The following is a 24,347-nucleotide window of genomic DNA, read 5'->3' on the forward strand; positions in this document are numbered from 1 at the left end:
TCCCTCCCTCCAAAAAATTGTCTGTTAAAGACTACGACTCATTCAATAACTAGTTATTGAGTAGCAAAAATTCTATTTGAAAAGGATTTTAGAAAAGAATAATATATAATATATATTTGATGAGCCACAAAACTACTTAAATAATTGTAGAGGTGTCGAATTGAAAATGAATTAAAGAAAACAAGTTAAAAGTATATTGTATATTGTTCAAAATGCAATTCACGATCACATTCGATGATTTTTCTGAAAAGAAAACCAGTTTATTCTTGTTTAACAGAACTAATGAATGTTAACTTCAACCAGGACAGAAAGCTAATGTTTGAGTGCTTTAAAACTTGTGACATGTATAATATTACAAACCTCTAAAATACAGAAAGTGGGAACTGTAAGAGTGTGAAATCCAATAATTCCAAGCTTTTTCCAGCAAAAGAAATGATCCATCAATCCGGTAACATCTGAATGAAAGGCACTGAGAACAGGGAGGTACTATTTTCACTAACTGAGACAGAAAAAGCAATTAAACGGGAAATTGAATTCGATGAAAACATTTCCTTTCCCTCCACCTGCTGTTACCACAGAGTTTCGTATATTTACCCAAACCAAAAATAAACTTTAAAATTTTTTTCATTAAAGGTTTTATTTTTCCATTGTAGATTCCATTCCTTAGTCCATCTAGATATGTGCATATGTATACGTATACTTTATATACATATATAGACGGAAAGACTACTTTAAAGAGTGAATTGAGTACTAGTCTTGGAGTCAGATCTGCGTTCAAATTCTCCTTTTAAAGTCTATTCAGTATAATCATGGACGTATTACTTAACTTCTTAGTTCTCAACTTTCTAGCATAAAAAAATTATGGAGACGGTATCCATCATTACGTAAAGGGAGGTTCTTACTACCGAAGTGAAACCACCTATTTGACTCAATAAAAAAGATACTATAGAAATAGGAAATCTTTATACTAATATTCCGATTTTCAATGCCTGTAAACAATTTTATTCCTTTATGAAGGACCTTTATTTTCTGGAAGCTCCTGTTTGGAAATGTTTGTGGTTTATCAAAAAAGTCTTAAATTTCTATCTAAATATTTTCAATGTTGCCTTCAAGAATATTTAGATCCTTAGAAAAGTTGCGTTTTCTAGGAAGCATTTTTAACATAAATATCTTTGAGACAACTGAAACATTTTATTGAATAAAAATTATGGGCAAATGACTTTTTAAACCAATTATTCGAAGAATATAAATCTTTATAGAGAAAGATTGGGGAGAATGAAAAAAAGCAGGAGCCACATAACTTTTATAGTAATATGCATTGTCATGATTTATATTCCTGATAATGAGCACACATTTCCCCATAGACTGGGCAGGGATCGTTAGCGGACTAGATAATAAGAGCTAGGACTCTCTTGCGTTGTTTTTCTAGCGGGCCCATTTTTTAGAGACAGTGGGACTTCAGAAGGTGTGAGTCTCCTGACCGCTGACCAGAGTTCAGTTAAGCCAAACGGTAGATTCCAGAGTTTGCTGCTGGGATCGGAGTTGGGTGCCAAAGTTACAAAGGAAGGAAGGACGACTAATATCACAATCTAACTGTAATCACTTGACTGTATAGAAATTCCTGTTTGTCTCCCTGCAGGAGCGAATAAGTCCTTTCTCCTCTCTCTCCCCAACTCTTGCTAGTTTTCCCAACAGTTCTCTTTTTGTACGAATCAACTCTATCTCTGGATGAGGAATGTGTTCCTAGGATTCTTTCCCGGTTCCCCTGTGGTGGCTCTGACGTGAAGAGCCATGTGACAGGCCCCCTTCTGCTATAAGGAGAGAGAAAGGTCCGCCCTCTCTTGGACTCAGCCCCATCCTCTCCCCGATCTTTCTCCAGACTCTCACCCAGCACACACACGCGCTCGCGCGCGCGCCGAGCTCCCTGCCTCATTTGCCCCCAGCTTTGCCACCTCCTCCTTGAAAAGAGTGGGTGTGGGAGAGCTAGAGGGAGGAGGAAGGGGGGGGAGAAGCCAACTTTTCAGGGCGCCCCGTGCTTGCCTAAGGGCGTGTATGTTTGTGAGGAGTGTGTGTTTTTGCATGCTCTCGAAGAGAGGAAAGGAGAGACAGCAGAGGAGTGGAGAGACAAGGCGGAGTAAGGGGAGAGCGCTTTTCTTCTAGGACCCACAGTATTGGGAGGCCCAAGTGACCCAGCAGACTGTGAGCAATAGCAGCAGCAGCAGCAACAGCAGCAGCAGCAGCAGCAACGACGAGAACCGCCCGCAGCCTGGCTCCCTCTGGCCGGGCTAGCCGCCGGGCACTGGGGCGCGGTGGGTGCCCAGAGCCCCGCGCCCCTATGCACCGCCCCGCAGTCTCCGCTGCTGCTGCCGCCGAAAAGAAGCCATGACCCTGAGCGCGGAGATGTCCGATGCCTCCGGACTGGCGGATGAGACCGACATCGATGTGGTTGGGGAGGGTGAGGACGAAGAGGAAGAGGAGGAGGAGGAGGAGGAAGATGACTGCAGTGGCAAGGGCAGAGGCGGCGGGCCGGGGCTCCGAAGGCGGCGTCGCTCTTACGCTGAAGAGGAAGAAGAGGAGGACGAGGACGAGGACGAGGACGAGGACGGGCTGCTTTCCCCGGGAACTGGGGGCTCCACAGTCACCCCGAGTCCGGGCCAGGTTGCAGGGTCAGTCGGCGAGAGCAGCGGCGGCGGAGGTGGCGGGGGCAGTTCTGGGGCAGCGGTTGGCGGCGGCGGCGGGGGAACGGGAGGCAGCGGCGGCGGGGCCAAGAACCCGCTGGTGAAGCCGCCCTACTCGTACATCGCGCTCATCACTATGGCCATCCTGCAGAGCCCCAAGAAGCGGCTGACTCTAAGCGAGATCTGCGAGTTCATCAGCGGCCGCTTCCCTTACTACCGGGAGAAGTTCCCCGCCTGGCAGAACAGTATCCGCCACAATCTCTCGCTCAACGACTGCTTCGTCAAGATCCCTCGGGAGCCCGGGAACCCCGGCAAGGGCAACTACTGGACCCTGGACCCCGAGTCCGCCGACATGTTCGACAACGGCAGCTTCTTGCGCCGGAGAAAGCGCTTCAAGCGGCAGCCGCTGCTCCCGCCCGCCACCGCCGAGACACTGCTTCTGCGGGGCGCTGGGGCCGCGGGGGCCGGAGGGGACCCGGCAGCAGCCGCCGCCGCTGCCGCTGCCGCCGCCGCCGCCGCCGCCGCCGCCGCCCTGTTCCCGCCCCCGCCTCCACCCGCGCCGCCCCCTCCACCGCCGCACGCCTATGGTTACGGCCCGTATAGCTGCGGCTACGGCCTCCAGCTGCAGCCCTACCCGCCTCCCTCGGCACTGTTCGCCGCCTTCCACCCGCACCCTGCGGCGGCCGCGCACCATCACCCGCACCCGCACCCGCACCCACACTCGCCGCCGCCTCCACCGCCTGCCCACGGGGCGGCGGCCGAGCTGGCCAGGACCGCCTTCAGCTACCCGCCGCCCCCGCTGGGCCCGGGCCTTCCGGGCTCTCTGCAGGCTGCAGCCAAACCAGGGACCAGCCCGGGCCTGGCGCGCTCGCCCTTCTCCATCGAGAGCATCATAGGAGGGAGCCTGGGCCCCGCCGCTGCCGCCGCCGCCGCCCAGGCCGCCCAGGCCGCCGCCGCTGCCGCGTCCTCGTCGTCCTCGTCGTCGTCGTCATCGTCGCCTCTATCGCCCTCGCCCGCGGCGCCCGGGGGCAGCTGCGCCGTGCAGGCGGCCGTGGTGCCCGCAGCCGCGCTCACCCGCTCCCTGGTGGCCGCCGCCGCCGCCGCCGCCGCGGCTTCATCGTCTTCTGCAGCCCTGGGGACGCTTCACCAAGGGACGGCCCTGTCGGGCGTGGAGACCTTGACCGCTAGGATTTCAAACTGTTAATGATTTGTCGCTTTCTTTTTCTTTAAAGACCAAACAAACCGATTTGAAGGGGGAAAAAAGAAAGAAGGTAGGCTATCCGGGGTCCTTCTTACTTTCCTGACTTGGTGGGCTTTGGGATTTGCGTTTTGTTCCCACCCCTCCCCCTAGTTCACCTTGACCTCCATGGAACCCCCACCCCGACTCCCACCCCCAGCGAGACTGTGTGTTTTGGGAGCAGACGGGGCTCTCCTCCCGGTGCCCATTATTTATGCAAAGCCAGTCCTATGCTGCAGCAGCAGAAACCGTGTGGATGGATGGATTGAGGGTTGGTGGCAGTATCCGTGTCTGAAAAATGGTTGCTTTTTTTTCGGATTTCTTAATTATTATTATTATTATTAATATTAATAAAACAAATCTCTGAGCCCCTTTGAGGTTTCGAGATTCTCAGGTCCAAGGGTTCAAAATCAATAATGTACAGAAGATTAATAATAAGGAAAAATAATAATAAAGATCCTGAGGGACAGCAGCAAAGCAATACTTTTTCATTTTAGGACACTTGTCCGATGTGCTTTTTTTTTTATAAAAAGGAAAAAATGATTAACATGTTTACACGGAAGACAAAAAACGTCAAGATTATCGTTTCTTATCTTAACCTGTGTTTTGTATCATAATAGACTTATGGAATTTTTATTTTGTACTGAATACGTATTCTTTAAAAGGAATATTGTAAAATTTACTGGCAACTATTATTGTATCTTTCTAATGTAAGATTTTTACACATTTTCAGAAATAAAAAAATTTAATTTTCAAAGAAAATCCACCAAAAACAATTGATTGGACTCTTTCCCCTTCTTAGTTATTTTTTTTTCTTTTCCTGTTAAAAAAATTCTGTCTTAGTAGGAATATTTAAGGTGCAATGGAATAGGGGGAAAAAAAGAATTTCTAAGAGAGCCATCAAAAAATCTTACAATGCCTTTTCCCTCTCAGTCAAGTTATGGGGGTGGGAGGTGTTGAGAAAGAATTTTGAACTATTACTACAAATAAAATTTAAAAAATAATATTTTGGGAGTATATTTAACTGGCTTGATTATATTTGATCTTCAAAAAGTTTAAGCAGTTGCTTTAAGAGAAGATATGGGACCACTACCTCTGATTTTGGCCCTTACTCTCTAAAGTGAATAATTTCTACTCACTTTTTCAGCACAGTTCTATGTAGTTCTGGGTCTCTAGTAAAAACGTTGTCTCCAGTAATACTGCAACAGTAGTAGAAAGCAAGACAATAATTAATTTTAAACGTTTTATAAAGAGGAAAAGTTTTAAATATCTACAATGTAGATGTTCTCTTTGCTGTAGGTACAAAACAAAGGTTGAACATTATTTTTCATTTAAAGTTTATTTTTAAATGTATTAAAACCTTATATTTGCACAAAATGATATATTTTAAAAATGCAATTCTTTTTAAGATGGAAAAAGTATGAAATTTTAAAACAGGTGTTTAAATGTCCATGGACTTAAGAAATAAACTTAACTTTGTGCTTTATACTAGAATATGTTTTACAGAAAAAAAAGAACTTTCCAATAAAATTCATGAAATATTTCATTGAACTAATCCTATTTATTTAAGTCATAAATGATCCCTCAAATTCAAATAATTTTAAATAGTCTAAAAATGTCTTCTTTAAAAAGTTAATTTCTAGTATACTGAAAAATGTAAGTCTATTTTAAGTGAATATTTTTTAAAGGATTAAAATTCTCAATTTAGGATATGTAATAAGTTAGGACATATATATATATATATATATATATATATATATATATATATACTTATATATTATATATATACATATGTTTGTATGTATATATAGTACAACTGAGGCCCTCAACAAATTCGATTTTTTACACTATATATATTTGCATATATTGTGAAGATTTGCAGATTTGATCTTCACTGTGACCTATATGTAGAATGTTTAAAAAAATTAGTTTCCATTTTTGAAGTCAAATATACTGGAAGAGAAACATCTTTCAATTATATTCATCATTGAGATTTTTGTCCCTATTCTCCCCAGAGACAAAATAAAACAAGTACTTATGTAAAAAACTCTTAAGCAGGGGATTCAATCTTTATTCACAGAGATAGTTGAGAAAAAACTGAATGACATTTTAAGATAAGTGACACAAACCTGGGAATCTCTGTAGAATAATAGATACAAGTTAAAATATATATATATTCTTAAAACCATCGTCTCCTCTATGCCCCCCATTAAAGGCAAAGTAATTCAAATTCAGAGGGGGAAGTTTAACATGGCCTATGGACTATATCACAGATGCTGGCTCAAAATGATAAGTTAATGGAGGCATACTTTTAAAGACATACAAATTACTGGTAGTTAAAGATCAGAAATTTAGACCTAAAAGTAATTAAAGAAGGGTGAACCAAAAAATATTGTCCTCATATATAGATTCTGTGTGGATATCCTGAAAGTGTGGAACTGCAAGCTAAGTCCTGACTTTATTCTTAGGCCACAAAAAGTAGTTCATCTCGACTGAATGGCAAAGAAGAGATGGAAAAGACAGCCCTCTTCCCATTAAAACATATATCTCTTCAGATTCAGATTCAAAGAATGATTTGCCCTCATATTTCCTCCCCCTGTGGCAACAGAGAAAAAAGGTGTTTGCAATACTGTAAATGTTAAAGGGTGCCTACGTAATTTAGAAATGAATTGTCTTTAATCTTCTGTCTCTATTCGGAAATGAAAATGCAAATAATGATTCACAATTCCACTAGCTGTTACGGTTTTGCGTTATGCCGGTTCAGCAATTCTATCCTCCAGGTTTTTGCTTCTGCCACCGGCTTTCTAAACCCTGCAGGACAGTGCGGGCCCAAATCCCTGAGCCATGTGCCCGTAGTGTGCGGCCAGCGGTCAGGCTGGGCTGGCCTAGCAGGTGCTGAAACAAAGGCGGGCCGGCCGCCTAGCCCCGCAGCCTTTGATGGAGCTAACAACGTCTCTGCGCCAGGACTCTTCATTCGCATGCAAATCCAGAGCAATGTCCCCTTTTCTTTGAAGGCAAACAGAAGGATGTTTGTGTGTTTGTAGGGATGAAGCCTAGTTGAACAAGACTTCACAAATCGGCTGAACCTCTAAAAATAAACCAATTGAACAAACATTGGTCATTCTCTCTACAAAGTGTGGATTTACTACAACTCATTAACCCGGCTCTTTTTTTTTTTCTTCTTGTTTCTCCATTTCCATCATATTCCGGTAAAGCTCCGAGACAAATGAGCTGAATTGGGAGGGAATTGCTGTTAATAATGGAGAGAGAATATATAAGGGCTAATGGTTCAAGCAATTCCCCAAGAAGGACCACACAAAAAGGAACTTCTCAATTTATGATGCTAGTGTAATTCAGAGATCTAATCTAGAGTTGGATTTAGCCAAATGTTATCTATTGCTAGTATAATGAAGCCCTTATGGATTGAATTGCTCCTTATGCCACACATGGTGTCAGGACCTAGGAAAGTTTCTTCCTCAATTTCTTTTTCTGTATTGGATAATTATTCTTTAAAATGAGAAGTCATTGCTACTCAGGACACTATCCATGTATTTAACACCTATGTCCTTGCCCCTTAAAAAAATAGAGACAGAAAGAATATGAGAAAAAAAGTTACGAAAAAAGAATCAAGGAAGGAAATATGTGAGGTACTTTCCCATTTTTTACCGGCTGAGCAATCTGTATAATTGTACATACCTTCTCAGCATCCCCCCTACTCAGCAAAACTTTCACAGTCAAAGGTTTTGCTGATTGAACTAATTCTGATATATATTATTATCAAAGTACTTCCAATATAACAGAATAAACAACTGTCTTTTCCTCCTGAGAAAAAGATTTCTACCTTCCTGAACTTTTCCCATTTCCTCCCCTCTGTCTGTCTTCTGAGAGATTTGGGGACATGATTATTTTGATGTAATACTCACTTGGTGTCATTTGTTAAAGGTTGTCTGCCAGCTGGAGATTTGAACCTACTTTCCGCCCTCCCCCTCCCCCTGTTTTCTATTTTCTGGTCCTTGTGAACGGATTTCTTTGCCTAGCTTGCCTAGAACTACTTTGCCACCCCGGTTGCTGGTTCTGCTGCTGCTCTTTCCTCGAAGTCTAACTTTGCTGCTAACATGCAATGATTCCCCACTATGATTTGTGTCTGAAGCCCTCTGAATTTTTTGTCTGTAATTTTCTATCACTGTCAGAGAAAACCTCTGTGTAGAGCACCTTAGACCAAATACTCTACAACTCGCTTTAGCAAGAACTCACAACCCTAAATTGTCTAGCCATCCTCTGAATAGGGTTACTGAAGGAATGGCTGGAGCCCAGTTAGGATACTAAGAGTCATCTTGACCCTTGGAATTGGATCAGAACTGGATTCATCCAAAGGCTGAAAACATGAAGAAAATGAAATCCTTCTCCTTGTCCCCCACTCATTGGTTCTTTAGCTAGCAGAGCAAGATCACAAACACAAACAGACATGTTCCATAAGTTGCCATTTGCCTTCTCTCATTTTCTATGACTTTGTAATTGTGCATATGCTTTTCGTTGCCAAATGTGTTTGATGTCATGGCCAGTGTAACGTGGTGTGTTTATAAGGCCACGAATGCAAATGTGTAAATATGTTTGGTGTAAAATCTGGTTCCTTCATCGCAATAAATACCTCCATAGTTTCAGATAATATTACATTTGACAGAAAGACTTGGAGATTCTGATCATGACCAGCTGGTAGGGCACTTTGGGGCTTATACTTTCCTAACTGAATTCATTTTTCATATTAATTCTCCTCATGTTACATCTTATCCCCTTTAAACAGTTTCAGGCCACCCTTTTAAATTTTTGACCCATTTTACTCTGAACTTTGCTGGTCTTTTATCAAGGAGGTGAAAGTTATAATTCAACAACAAGAAGCAAACCCAAAAGAACTACTCCCCTATACCTTTCCTGGAAAACTATTGATTGCTACTATTGATCTCTTTTAAATTGATGAATTATCATAGGTATGCTTGTAAAGCATCCACAATTTTCTAGAATATTTGCATAGAAGACTGGCTCTGCCTTTAGAAGAGAAGATGTTGGTGAGTGTGGCCATAACGAACAGTGGAAGGAACTCATTACCAAGTAGCCTTTACTATCTTCATTGTTTTTGTCATTGTCATCACCATCATCATCATTTTTATAATCTACTTTTTATATTAAAGTAGCATCCAATTGCATGGAATACTACTTAGAATAACTATTATTTGGAGGAATTATTCTTAAATTCATTTTAAAATTCTTCCGGAGGAAGTTTCACAAGCAAATTCTCTTTGAAGCCTTCACTTTTGACAATTTCACATAGTGCTGCATCTTTCAGCATTCCTTTTCCAATTTCTTTCACTATTGCATCATTCTTAATAAATACATAACTCACCTTGGAACTACTTATTGGTTTTCTAATAAACAAAGTCCCTACATTAGGACTTACAGTATTTATCATGCTGAGGGGCTTTGCAGAGTTTTTGGTCAGATGTCTCCGTTTTAATCTCTCTACTCTCTTTTGTTATGGCAATCTTATGCAACTCCAAATCTTTCCCACTAGTAGCTACTTGGTCCTCATTCCCACCCTTTGAGTGTGTCATTTGGTTGCTTACTAGCCATTAGGGACTTAGTTCTCACATTGACCCAGAAATCCTCTTTACTTCTAAAGACTCTGGATTGAAGACAGTGAGAGGTTCTTTATCTGGAAGAGTACTGATCTCTGGAAGAATACTGATTTCTTTTGGAAAGAAACTCAAGAAAAAAGTCTTCTTCTTGAGAGTTTCCTCCTACCTGTGACTTTTAATTTTCCACTGCCCCTGAATACTGTATATATGATGTATGTAGAAGGAAGGTTATTACACACAAATCGGGACTTAGGCAGACAACTTCTCCAAAGAACCAAACTGTAATAGTCACCACTGAAAATGAAGCATATCACTCCTTGTCTGTCTTTTGCTCCCATCTCTGACTTCTCTGGGCTCTCTGGACCCAAAGTCAGAAGCTAAGTTCTTTATGTTCCTAGGCTTTCATTCAATAGGGTAGTCTTGGAGATAGGAATGACTGTGCTATCACTAAGTGGTTGCTCTCTTACGGAAGCCTACAGAAGTTTATATTGGAATTAGTGGGATGGCTCTTAGATGCCAAAGTAAGAAAACAGCATCTTTTTCTTCTTTTCCCCCTTCTTCCCTTTCTCCCTTCCTTTCTCCTTACTTCCTTTCTTCTTTCATTTCACTTCTCTTCTTCTTTCCTTTCTTCTAGCCAAGGACTGATGACTGGGGAGATATCTGGAAGAAGGATTTTTTTTTTTTAAGATCAACATAACTATGTAGTTTCTTTCATTGTGGTCTCTGTTTTCGTGTGTGCACTCTATGGTTTAGATGTTTTGTTCTGTACTCAAATGGATAAAAAGTTATTAACGTGGCCATCTTGGCCCTCTTCTTTAGTGGAGAAATCAGACAGTAAATATTGGGAGCTTTATTTAAAGCTAGAAAAGTTAAAAAGTTAAAATGGAATGTCCAAAGGGAGCTTTCACCCAATTTACTCAGAAAGATAGGTATCTTCTTCAACAGAAGGCATTTCCAGCTATGTGAGATGATACTTGTAAGGAAAGACTCATGTAGCCTCAGTATAATACTGATACAATAAAATACATTGTTTTGTTATAGTCCGGTGTCTGCATGTGCAATGCAAGTATATGTATCTGCATAGACTATTTACTCAGTTACTCATACTCTTCCAGCATGTGCTACATTTTCATGGAGCAATACAAATCCTGCTTCCCACTGCCTTCTAACATACACCTCGGGACCAGGTCTGACTGCAACTATTCTGGTATTTGGATTGATGAAGTAATTGGGATGTTATTAAGAGTAACAAAGTGGTAAAACTGTCTACATGGGAGAGAGAAAAGGGGAATCTAGAGCAGGACAAGATTTGCCATTCAGTTTGCTTTCAACATCACCAATGGGATCACATTCCTAATTTGAATAGGACTAAAACACGGGATTTTTCAGGCAGTAAATGGAGAGGAATTAATTTTCTCTAAAGTCCACTTGAAAGTTTACTGTTAAATAGCCTGACACTTAAAAAGGAACATTCTCACTTAACTTATTACTCAAGGAATTTCACCTAAATGAAAATGACATTGACAGGCATACCCTGTTAACAGGAAAGATTGTGGAGGGGGAAAAAAATCTAGAAAATGAACTACAAATACAGCTTTTTTTTCCAAAAAAAGGAAGGAGTTTGTGTCCAAATTAACTTTGTAGTTCAATTTCCATGGGTCTCATGTACATTTAAGTTCTGTGAAAATAAAAATATCTATGAACATGTTTCATAAAGAGCTTATAAAATATAAAGTATTATTAAATTGCTTCCATTCCTTCTTCTTTTCTTCCCTGCCTCTCCTTTTATTCCTTCTTTTTTTTTCTAACAGAAAACATACTTTCTCTAAGCTTTGGAGTGTAGCCTAATGATCCTTCAGTCTCTTTAAGAGAACACTTGGTCCCATTAAAACACTCACCCCCCCTCAAAAAAAAAAAAAACACCCATCTCACTACTTCCCAAACTCCAACTATAGTCGTCATATAGATACTGATAACCTTTTATAAGAAAGGTCTTTGAAGTAAAAATAAAGATATTTCTATCGCACTTGTTTATTAGGTGGAGTACTAGAGATTAATTTTCAATAATTCACTTTTCTTGCAGGCTAAAAAAACTTTTCTAGTTTTCCCTTCTCTCTCTCTCTTTCTCTCTCTCTCTCTCTCTCTCTCTCTCTCTCTCTCTCTCTCTCTCTCTCTCTCTGTCACCTTACCCTCTTATTAATTTATCTAGATATCATCCTCACTAACAGCTAGTACCCCCTCCTTTTTTGAGGGGGGTCAGTAAATATTGACTGAGCACCTGCTATGTTCCAGAGCACTTTATTCTCTTCTCCTGACTTTCCAAAGAAATAAAAGAAACGGTCCCTGCAATGGAGAGAGAGAACACTTTCGGAAAACAAGAGAAGCCCATCATCTTGAGGAGGAAAGATCTTTTCATTTACTTCTCCATTCTAAGAGCCGCTTTTCGTCACTAGAAGTTTCCTGGTAGAATTCTAGCAAAGTTCCGTTTCAGAAAATGTCTTTCTGCGGAGTACGAGTTGACTAATGCTACTTCCTGAAAATAAAAAAGTGGCTAAGTGGGTGAAGCGAACTCTTAGAGGGGCGTGCTGCTCAAGGACCCAGACTCTCCAGACAGGTAACTATAACTTCCTCACCAACTCAAAGGTCAGTGTTGTAAAATTGCACTTTTAAAGAAGCATAATGGTAAGAACGAAACCTTAGAGTTTCTCGGTCACGTCCTCCGTGTGACCTGGGGACACATATGTTTAATTCTCAGACCCTCAGTTTTCTCATCTGTAAAATGAACGTAACATTCTTGCAGTGCCTACCTCATGGAATTGTTGTGAGAAAAGTCCTTTGTAAGTCTTTATAGCAGTATAGAAATGTGAGCTATCTGGGAAAAAAAAAGAATCCCCAAAGGGAAAGTTTTCCAGATAGAGAGCTCTCTTTAACCTCACTTAATACTTCAAATTTGAAGTAAGACCTAGATCTTAGGTTTTACACTTTGCACGTCAGTAATGTACATCTATCTAGAATGGATGATTTTTATGAGTTCTCTGGCTCTATGAAATCTGTAAAAAGATTAATTGCAGTAGACTAATAATTTAAAAAACACAACCTATTCACTTTCCCCTCAAACAATACTTTTTCTACAAGTTTCAGAGAATGACTATTCGTTGTAACCCTCAACCCGTTATATTTATCTTTTTTGGAGGGAGGGAAGGAAGAGAGATAAGGCATTTTCTCCTGCTCAGATTGTAGGCTAGCCCTTCAGAATTTCCTACTTGAATTGACCCAGACTCTTTCTGTGTATTTGGGTGTTGGGTGCCTAAGTTCCAAAGAGAATTTGCACCTGCCTCCCACTGTTCCAGATGCAGGAATTAATTAATCTCTATGCTCGCCCTCGCTAGCCACTGGCTAAGAGTGCACTTTTTTGATTTTGTTTTGTTGTTTTAGCTTCTTTCCCAAAGTAGTCACTGGTAGGTCGAAAAAAGACAACCAAACACGAAGATCTCCACGTTTGCTTTTCGATTTATGGGAGTTTGTATTTTCTGCCTCCCGTCCCTCTCTTCTATCCCTCCTCTCTCTCCGCAAAGCATCGGCTGTCCTTGGATAATTGTCAACAAACCCTAGTGGGTCTGCTTGGCACGCCACGCAGGGTTTAAAGGGACAGGATCTAGTTTTGGTGGGGGTGGGTGGGATGAGGGTGTTGCTTTTATCCGTGTAACCAAAGCTCTAGCAAGTAATAAATCTCTCCCCAAAGGACTTTTGGATCTTTGATTTGAAAAATCGGATTCCTTTTGTGGAAACAGTTGACAGGAACCTAAAAGGATTAGTTGCATTCCACACAGGATCATTTTTACTGGCAACATTTTGAAACGATTTGGTCCCTTTCAGACCATAAACAATGTCCAGAAAAATGATCTAACGAGACTTCTATTGTTTTCCTTTGTCTGCGAATCTGTTCGCCGCTTGTGCCAACGGCGTGATATGGATTTGACAGGGTTTCGCTCCCGAGCAGTGAGTATGCTGTATTTAATTTCCTAGACCCTTTCTATTTGGTTTGTAATCTCATTCGGCCTGAGGCCGGGCGATGTTTTCAAAACGTCAGCCCCTTGAAATGAAATGGGAGCTAGTGATTTGTTTCTCTTGTGGCAGAGCGCCCCATGCTGACATGTTGCTCCGAGGTGGGATAATAACATACTTATCACACGCCCAGGCATATGGCATGGTAGGCAATATAATATATAGGAGATAAAAAGCTTCTTGCCCAATCCCCTGAGATGCTGCCTTTAGGCGGTGGCTTTGAGGCTTTGAGCAGCTTTTGAGGCTTTCTAAAAATTTCTTTAAAAAGCTGAAACAAACAACTCCAGATCCCTCAAAACGTGCTTCAGATGAGAGTGCAGTTGGTGGAGAAGGGAGTAAAAACTGCCTCTTGCACTCTCAGTTTTGCGAAGTCTATGTGGCTTGCGTTCTTTGAGCAAGCAGCAGCCTTATACGTATGTGTTCGAAGCGCTGCCTCCGATGTCTTGGGTTCCCCTCCTCTGCTCCACTCTCTCCACTGTTTATTTTGTTGTCAGCGGACTTATCAAGATGTTAGTTTGCAGGAGGTTTTGACCTGCCCGGGCGCTTTGGCTGATCAGTCCAGGATTTTCCCTCTGTTTTTACACCTGCACATGCTCCACCGCACTCCCCTGCCTGATTTATAGTCCAATTAAAGGTTCAGTGTTCCTGAAACCACCCGCGCTGCTTCCCTTCCCCTAGCTATCTTCTGCTCTCCCGCCCTCAGGCTGGAGTAAGCACTGGAATGCACTGGGCCTTGGGCAAGAGGCTCCCGGAAACTATTTCCCCAGCCTAGCTCTGGGTGGCACGAGCTGGAGGGCAGATTCAGAGATCAGTTCTTCTCTAGACAAAAGCAGGACAACCAGTCAGAGAATCATAGTTCTACTCCCAAAGAAATAGACGATTTGGAATGGGTGGAAGGGGCTGGGGAGAAGGAAGAAAGGGACCCAAAAGAACTACCAAACAACAGCATGCAATTAAGTTTTCGTGCCTTTCCCAAACCCAAGATTTTTTCCTTCTTGGCGTTTTCCAGATTTTTTATTTTTTTTATTTTAAAGAATGGTCTCATTGCTACCACCAAAGAATCCATGAATCCATTAGAGGAGTTAGTGATCTGCAGTGAAGTCCTCGTGGGACTTCGTGGCTTGTTCAACCGATTCCATTTTTTTTTTCTGGACCCGAGATCTTCTCAGATGATAAAACCGTCTCTTCACGCCACAGAGCCGGAACCTCATTTCAACTCTTTCATGAATTCATTATTTCATGCCTGCCTACTCAGACAGCTGCACCCAACGTCTCCCCACCCACGTCAATCTCTCTTTTGGAGAGCCTCTAACCTGGCCCACAGAGAGGGATCGACGCTAATTCCCAAATGTGTAGATTCTAAGGCTTTTGTAAAAGGAAGCAGTGCCTTGAGACTTCCACCCTGGTCTCTCTTGGTTTCTTTCAGATCCTCGGGCTGGTGCTGGAGGTAACCCGTTCAGGTTCCCTCTTGAAACCAAGCTTGTTTTCCAAGGATCTAAAGTGTGTTATTTGGAATGGCCTCAGTGAAGTGAGAGAAAAGATGACACCCGATATGAGCCTTGTGGGAATTTATGGGTACGTGAATGTGTCTTTTTTTTTTTTTTTTTTTGATATGAAGTAGACTTGGGTTGACATCTTGGATTGACAGCGTTGTCAGACGGTTAAAACTTGAACAAAAGGACCAGAGTCTCATATTTGGCTGTGATCGTGCCCACTTGCTGTGGTGTAGTGGAAGAGAGCCTAGATTTCGGAGGACCTGAATTGGAATCCCAATTCTGCTAAATATTAGTTGGGTGACCAAGTCACTAGGCCTCAATATTCCGATTCTTAATTTTGTAGACCTGTGAGTTAGGAGGAAGTAGTTGTATATGTGTTCTCGCGCGCGTGCATGCCGTACGTGTCTATTTGGATTGTCCAACTATCTTTTAAATCAGTACCCGAAGGGAGCCCTACTATCTTGCGTTAAGAAGCCCCCCTTGGGAGCGCGCCCCAAAGCTTGCTTTGTGGGTCAGAGCACAACAACCCTACCGGCTTTTCTTTCCCACCTCTACTAGTCCTAAATCTTTGCATAGGCCCCGGAGACCTCAGCGTCAAGAGACTTTCTCTGAGGAAGATTAGGCAGCTGGGGCTGAGAAGGGAGGGTAGGTTGAGTGTGGGGCTAAGGGACTAGAGGGGTCAGCACCCGCCCCTAGCCCAGGGCTCTGGCCAGATTCCACCAAGCCTGGGTGGGGAGGTGGGGGGACGGGCTGGGTCTGGACCCTCCTCCATCCTTTTCTTTGCTAAGAGAATAAGCTGCTTCCTAACCGAGATTGGCAGCATTGAGCATCTTCCTAACTTAACTCGGTCTTCTTTCCATCCCTCAAGCCACCTTTCTAATTAGACTAATTAGTAGCTCCGAGGAGTGTCTCCGGGCGGGCCCGGGGGGCTGGAGCGCTTCGGCCCAGTGAAAGGAGGCCTGAATGGCCACGCTGGGGGGGCGGGCGGGGGCCCTGGCGGCCCGCCTGCCATTCAGAACACAGTAACAGTGGCTACATTTGTCCAGCGGCCATTGAAAGGAGTCTCGATTAAAACGTTTGGGAACTCACGCCCCCCTGCATCCCCTTTCTAATTAGAGGGGCCCCGAGAGAGCGCGCGGGAGAACCCCGGGATCCAGCCCGCACACAGGTCCTCCCTGCAGATGCTTTCCGCCCTTTCAGGGCCGCCGCTTGCCTTCTCCTAGACAAAAGTCCTTTGCCTCCCCCTCCCCTCCAACCATCCACTCTTCCATCCGGTCCCAGTCCTCACCCCAGCATAAGGTCGCTCAGCCAATAGTCCCTTCCCGTGACAATGCCAGGGACAAACCGAGACAATGCCGGGAAGCAGGATAGGCAAGAGGCTGCTGCCTTCTTCCATTCCTGGAAGACCCATCTTCTGTCTAGCATTAGGTCCGTTTAATTCCTTTTCCTTTTATTTTGTATTTTTCCGAGTGCTCTTGCTTTTCTAGATCTTTACTTATATCCTCTTTTCTTATTTGCACCTCCTTCAGTCTAATGAGCACCCTTGGGCGGAGGAGGCTAGACTGAGACGCAAAGACTCCTATTTTTCTAAGTTCAATATTCTTCAGGTCCGAAGAGATAGCTGCGCTACCTTCGAGGCCATAACTTGCATAAATAATCATCACTTTTGGAAAAAGAACTTGGTGAAGGAAGTGCTACTGACAGAATGCGGAACAAATCCAAGTGTATTTAAATTCCATTGGTAACAGTATTTACTGAACGCCTACTATGTTCGCATTTTAAATACGTTCATTTCTCCCCTTTCCCCCTCCTCCTTAAGACATTAAACCTGATTTAAGTTCATCTCATTAATATTGTTGAAAATTTAAATGGTAATAGCAACCATAACTCAAAGGAGGTACTGAGTTCTTCCCCCATTATGAAGTTGGTTGTAGTGTTCTTTTTCAGGGCTTGGCATCAAGAAGAAACTATGGAACAAGAGATGAGGACGCCTCCTCACAGAAGCTGAGGCCCACCTGACTCAACGCAGTCTCCCTTTGGGTTATAGTGGTGGGAGAAGGTCTGGTTTGGGGGGTTTGGGGTTTTTTGGTTTTGCTTTGTTTTGTTTTTGTGTAGGGTGAAGGTCACAGATTTGGAACCCTGCTTTGTATTGCAGAAGAGAGGTGACCTGGAGGGTAAGATGTCTACTGCTTCTGCTATAATCCTTCTTAATGGAAAAGAGCCAGATGTACAAAGAAATATCATCAGGTCACTGTTCCTAATCTTGTTAGGTTAGAAAATGGGAACCTCAGGAAAAGATGCTATTAACTAAATGTCAACCCGCAGCATGCAAAATTCCTTGGACCCAAACTTCAAAAACAAGGGAGTGAAAGATGCCATGTGAGAAAGAGGAATCGTGTGATTTCTTAGTCTAGCGCGGATCCAAGTAGGGTTTTATTGCTTCCATACTAGTGCTTCACGATATTTTAATTTGACAATTAAAATATGCACCAGATTGCTCCAGAACAAATCTTCTAAATTAAGAAAAATGGAAAGGAGGGGGAGCAGGAAGAGGGATGAAAAAGGAGGAATAGTTTCATTTGCACTAGGGGAAAACTGAAGTCTGCAAAGTTTTAGAAATCTTGGAAAACTTGAAATGAAAAGCCAAGATCTTGTTTTCATCGTGATTTAGCAGCCAAACTTCTTGTTTCATAACAATATAAATGGGAGGTCACATAATAGGTCAAAAAGTAGAAGGTCAAATTCTACAAAAAGGGGAGCTTTATTCAAGTATAGATTGAAAAAGCAAAAAGCAGAAAATTGGCTAGAGGATATATTTCCATCCCCTCCCCCATTCAAGTTCCCCCTCCCTCTGTCTTTCTGTGCTCTCTCTGTTTCCCTCCCTTCTTCCCTCCCTTCCTCTTTCTACTTCTCTCTTTCCCCCTCCTTTTTTCTCTCCCTCTCTTCTTCCCTCCTTCTCTCTTACATATGAAAGAAGGAGACTGAACAGGCAGGAACTGGAAAATAATTAATATAAGAGACTATCCACAGTGATTCTGACATCACTATTACATTTACTAATAGACTTTGAGGATCACCTTACATCTAAATAAAATCGAGGTGTAATTATGGGTAAAAGCAAGGAGATCAGAAGCCATAGGCTGCTTTTGTAATTGGATCCTCATTCCTCTGGGAGTATTTCAGCTCTCCCAATACTAATAGAACAGTACTATTATTGTACATTATTATTATGTTTAAAGACCTCTACACTTTGGAAAGAAGTAAAGAAGTGAATCTGAGAGAAGAAAGAGGATTCTATCCATATGTATCTATACTGTCTGTGCAGTACTCAAAGCAAAAGCAATCTATGTTGTGTATGCTTTGAATTTTCTTTTAAGGGCATACTGAGTATGTATCTAAGTATCTCTAAGTTTCTTCCCTAGCAGTCAGCACCTGGCAACATAAGAGGCCAGTTACTTTGCCCAGAGGAAAACTATTCTGCAAAGGTGCTGAAGGCACTGAAGGGCAGTGCTTTCAGTCATGTGGGGAACTAATCATGACCTTGTATCATCAGGTCAATTAATGCCTCCAGAAATTAGGAACTGGAAGAAAATAATAGATTGAAAATAATTTGACTCCTTTGTTCATGCGTTGTTGGTCAGCACTTCTCTACGTTTATAAATTTTGAAAAAAGTTTCCCCCTAGTTTAAAACATTATGAAAAATCATTGCCTTTGGACCTCCTTTCTAATGAAATCAGAATCAAATCTACTTGACAAATAGCATCCAATCTTAATGAAAGGATCCTACAGTTTATTTAAAATTTATGCAACATCCCATTAAGGCAATCTTTTGCTGATAGCAAGTACTTTCAGGGTATGTTTCTGAGGTAAACATAGTAGTTCTGTGACTTTGATTGTCCAACTGTGTTTCTCTTTATAGTGTTTTTCTTCCCCTTCTAATTATTAATAGAAAACAGGACTGAACTTGTAATTTCATTAATGTAGATAACTTTTACATGAGAAAGTGCCTTCTCTGTGACTTTGAGACACCTAAAGAATCTCTGAGTGACTTACTCGGGGGTCACTGGGTGATTGTCACCCCTGACAGTGGATAGTGTCAGAAGCGGAACTCAGATTTCTTGGCTTTGAGACCAGGTCTCTCTATTCACTCTGCCACTCTGCATTTCAATTATTAATGAAGATAATTTTATAATATTTATAATGTGTATATACCTTTAATTTTATAAAATGAGATTATAAAGAATAAAATTATGTTACATTATTGTCCAGCTACTGTCCTATTCTGATTTCTCATTACTGTTTGAAAATAGCTCTAGACTCTAGAAGTTCATGCTGATGGAGTACAAGTTCTTGCAAGTATGATCAAGATGGAAAGATATAGGTCTGGTGATGAGCTAGATGTCTTTTGTTCCAGGACCAGAGTAGTCAAATTCAAAGACCCATCACCAGGTAACTAGTTATAGGATGATGAATTGTTTGGATTTTACAAGGTTTTTTTGCTTTATACTATATATATATATATATATATATATATATATATATATATATATATATATCACCCCATTGCTTTACACAGCCACTATATATATATATATGTGTATATATATATATATACACACACACATATAGCATGAAAACTATATATATAGTATAATATATATATACACAATTAAATAAAATCAACAAACTGTGTCTGACAGTTTATTCTTCACCCCTAGTGTCTTGCTTCTTTGAGAAGGAGGGAAATATGTTCCATCATCTATTATTTGGGACTGAGGTTGTTCATTACAACTAACTAGAGATTGGTTGCCTTTTAGTATTGCTTTCTTTATTTTTTTTTGTAATTCTTTTTAAAATTATAACTCTTTAATTTACAAAACATATGCATTGGTAATTTTTTTCAACATTGATCCTTGAAAAACCTTCTGTTCCAAATTTTCAAAATTTGGAACCCCCTCCCCTAGATGGCAGGTAGTCCAATACATGTTAAATATGTTAAAATATATGTTAAATCCAATATGTGTATATGTATTTATACAAGAAAGAAAAAAACAGAAAAGGAAAACAAAAATGAAAGTAAACAATAACAGAAAAAGTGAAAATGCTATGTTGTGGTCCACAATCAGTTCCCATAGTCCTCTCTCTGGGTATAGATGGCTCTCTTCATTACTGAAAAATTGGAACTGGTTTGAATCATGCCATTGTTGAAAAGAGCTACAGCCATCAGAACTGATCATCATATAATCATGTTGCTGGATATATTAGCATTGCTTTCTTTTATGTTATTGGAATCATTGTGGCCACAAGAAGCAATTCTTGAAGACCTAGCTACTTATTCCTAGTAATATTGTGATCTGCATCCATGGAAGTCTTATCAACACTGGTGTAATCTTGGGTCATTGATTTATCGAAGCATCATTATTACTTTCATCATATCCTTTCCTATTATTTTTTTTTTTACTTCAGTTGAAACACAATAGATTCTGCTCCAATCTTTTACCCTTACTCTGTATATTTTTTCTGCTTCAAATGTGTTTCTTATAAACAACATATTGTAAGATTCTGGCTTTTAATCCAGTCTGCTATCCATTTCCATTTTATGGAAGAGTTCATCCCATTCACATTCACAGTTAAGATTACTAATTCTACATTTCCTGCAGTCCTATTTTTTCCAAGTTATTCTTTTCTCTCCTTTTATCTTTTCCCTTCTCATCAATGTATTGTTTATAATCACCACTTCCCTCAATCTACCCTCCCTCTTTCAGTCTCCCCCCTTTCTTATCCCTTTTTTCCCTTTTACTTCTACCATCCCTTCTATTAGTTTCCCCTTTTCCTTTTCCCTTTCTCCTCCTACTATCCTATAGCATGAGACAAATTTCTTTAGCAAACTAAGTATATATGTTATTCCTTCTGAGCCAAATCTGATGAGAATAAGGTTCAAACAATGCTCATCCCCCTCCCTTCTTTCCCTGAACTACCAAAGGTCTTTTGTGCCTCTTCATGTGTTATAATTTACCACATTTTACCTCCCCTTTCCTCTTAATACATCCCCTTTCCATCCTCTAATTTCTTTTTTTTATATCATCACATCAAAGTCAATTTATAACTACACCCTCTAAGTATACCTTTCTAACCCTCCTGACAAAGATACAGTCTTCTTCCCACATGGGGATGTAAACATTTTAACTTTTCAAAAAACATTTTTTTCTTATGTTTACTTTTTTATGCTTCTCTTGAGTCTAGTAATTAGAGATCAAATTTTCTGTTCAGTTTTGGTCTTTTTATTAGAAATGATGAAAAGTCCTCTATTTCATTGACTATCCATTTTTTCCCCTGAAAGATAATGTCTAATTTTGCTAGATAGTTGATTTTGGCTGTTGTCCAAGCTTCTTTGCCTTCTGGAAAATTATATTCCAGGCCTTCCAACACTTTAATGTGGAAGTTGCTAGGTTTTGGATAATTCTGATTGTGGTTCCTGGATATTTGAATTGTTTCTTTCTGATCACTTACAATATTTTCTCCTTAATCTGATAATTCTGGAATTTAGTTACAACATTCCTTGGAATTTTCATTTTAGGGTCTCTTTCAGCAGATGATTGATAGATTCTTTCAATGAATATTTTACTTTCTAGTTCTAGGATATCAAGGCAATTTTCCTTGATGATTTCTTGAAAGATGTTGTCTAGGCTCTTTTTTTTTTTATCATGGCTTTCAGGTAGACTAATAATTCTTAGATTCTCTCTCCTGGATCTATATTCCAGGTTAGTTGTTTTTCCAATGAGGTATTTTACATTTTCTTCTTTTTTTCATTTTTCAACATTTTGTTTAATTGATTCTTGATTTTTCATTGAGGCATCTATTCCATTTGTCCAATTCTTATTTTTAATGAATTATTTTCTTCAGTTAGCTTTTTTAACTTTCTTTTGCATTTGGCCAAAACAAAAAGAGTTGTTTTGTTGAATGGATTTTCCCCCTATTTCACCAATTCTATTTTTAAGGAATTTTTTCCTTCAGTATATTTTTTCCATTTCATCAAAATTATTTTTATGCCCTAACACATGGTCAATTTTTGTATAGGTTCCATGTACTACTGAGAAAAAAATATATTCCTTTCTGTCTCTATTCAATTTTTTTCCAAAGGTCTATCATACCTAACTTTTCTAAAATTCTATTTACCTCCTTAACTTCTTTCTTGCTTATTTTGTGGTTTGGTTTATCTAGTTCTGATAGGCTTCTCTGCAGTATAATTTTACTGTCTATTTCTTTTTGCAACTCTCTTAACTTCTCTAGGAATATGGATCCTATACCAGTTGGTACATTTATTTTTAGTATTGATATTACTTTTGTATTTATGGTACCCTTTAGCAAGATGTAGTTTCCTTCCTTATCTTTTTTAATTTAGTTGATTTGACATCAGTATCATTACCCCTACTTTTTTTTTTTACTTCAGTTGAAGCATTCTGTTCCAACCTTTTACCTTTATTTACTCTGTATGTATTTCTCTATGTTAAATGTGTTTCTTGTAAATAACATATTGTAGGATTCTGACTTTTAATCCAGCATGCCATTTGCTTCCATTTTATGGGGAGTTCAAACCTTTCATATTCACAGTTAAAATTACTTTTTGTTTTCTGTCATCTTATTTTCCCCAAGTTATACTTTTCTCTCTCCTTTCACTCTTTTTCTCTCCTTTCACCCTTTTTCTCCTCACCAGTGTTTTGCTTTCATCAAATTTATTTTTGAAGAAGTTGTTTTCTTCAATTCTGTACTTCCTTTTCCAAGGTGTTTATTTCCCCTCCAAAACTTTCATAACTTTCCTGCAATGTTATCATTTCTTTTCCCCCTTTTTCTTCTACCTTTCTTTTTAGAGCCTTTTTGAACTTTTCCAAGAGAGCTTTTTGACCTGGAGACCAGTTCATATCCCCCATTGAGACTTCATTTGCAGGAATTTTATATTTGCATTCCTCTTCTGGGTTTGTGTTCTGGTCTTCCTTGTCTCCATAACAGCTCTCTATAGTCAGAGTTCTTTTTGCTTTTTTGTTCATTTTTAAAATTTGGGATATGCTCTCAGGGCACAGGGGAGATTGGTTGACATTATTTTTGCTTTTTGTTATGAATTCAAATGTTGGAGTTCTTGTTCTTCTCAAGGCACAGCCGGTTTAGAGGCTTAGAGCCCTTCGGATGTCTCCAAATCCAAAGGTTCTGTCCTTCAGCCTCTGCCTCTGCTTTCTTCAGCCTCCAACCAACACAGAGATGGAATGTCTCTCTTGTCTCCTTCTGGGGAGCCCAGCCACCAACTACAGTGGTGTGAGATGAAGATGAATCTGGTTGTCCACTGAACTCTCCACTCGTAGCTTTATCCTCTGAAAACCCTTCGTCTGCCACCAGAGTCGCTCCTCTCAAGTCCAGCTGAACTCTCTTCTGCGACCAGCCAGCCAAGAGGAAAAAAAGTATTCTGGAATGGCTGTCTCGCCTTATATGTGAATCTTCTGAGAGAATGGGATTATGGGTTTTCTCCCATAGTGTTCTCTGGCCCAAAGAGCTTTAAGGGAGGTGTGGACTCCCTTGAAGTTAGAAAGTGTACTTTGTGAAGCTAGCATACTTGTGGACTCCAATGAGTAAAGGTGTGAACACAAGCCTTGTATTAATTAGTTCTACTTAGTACCTTGTTTCAGGTTCTGGCCAAAATCTTCTTGTAAGATTAGATCAACTCTAATTAGTTAGCAGTTAGTAAGGATTTCAACAGCTAAAGTTATGCATTATTTCTAAAAGCTTTTTAGTAGAATCTCTGGGGTTCTCTAGGTATATCATCATATCATCTGCAAAGAGTGATAGTTTGGTTTCCTCATTGCCTACTCTAATTCCTTTAATCTCTTTCTTGACTCTTATTGCAGAAGCTAGTGTTTCTAATACAATATTGAATAATAATGGTGATAGTGGGCAACCTTGCTTCACTCCATATCTTACTGGGAAAGGTTCCAGTTTTTCCCCATTGCATATGATGCTTACTGACGGTTTTAAATATATGCTCCTGACTATTTTAATGAAAAGTCCATTTATTCCTATGCTCTCAAGTGTTTTTATTAGGAATGGATGTTGGATTTATCAAATGCTTTTTCTGCATCTATTGAGATGATCATATGGTTTTTGTTTGGTTGGTTATTGATATAGTCGATTATGCTAATAGTTTTCCTAATATTGAACCAGCCCTGCATTCCTGGTATAAATCCTACTTGGTCA

General features: G+C 40.5%; 1 protein-coding gene across 1 annotated transcript; it reads left to right on the plus strand.

Annotated features, from left to right (window-relative positions):
• Positions 1–221: 221 nt before the first annotated feature.
• FOXD1 (forkhead box D1) lies at positions 222–5,439 on the plus strand. Its single transcript, XM_051992281.1, has one exon. It carries the CDS (start codon positions 2,383–2,385, stop codon positions 3,880–3,882), a length of 1,500 nt encoding a protein of 499 aa, XP_051848241.1. The 5' UTR covers positions 222–2,382; the 3' UTR covers positions 3,883–5,439.
• Positions 5,440–24,347: the final 18,908 nt, after the last annotated feature.

This window comes from Antechinus flavipes, chromosome 1 (assembly GCF_016432865.1).
Source record: "Antechinus flavipes isolate AdamAnt ecotype Samford, QLD, Australia chromosome 1, AdamAnt_v2, whole genome shotgun sequence".
Taxonomy (NCBI): domain Eukaryota; kingdom Metazoa; phylum Chordata; class Mammalia; order Dasyuromorphia; family Dasyuridae; genus Antechinus; species Antechinus flavipes.

What these genes read in the sequence shown, in the direction of transcription:
- FOXD1 (XM_051992281.1), top strand. Translation starts at nt 2,383, where the DNA reads ATGACCCTGAGCGCGGAGATGTCCGATGCCTCCGGACTGGCGGATGAG.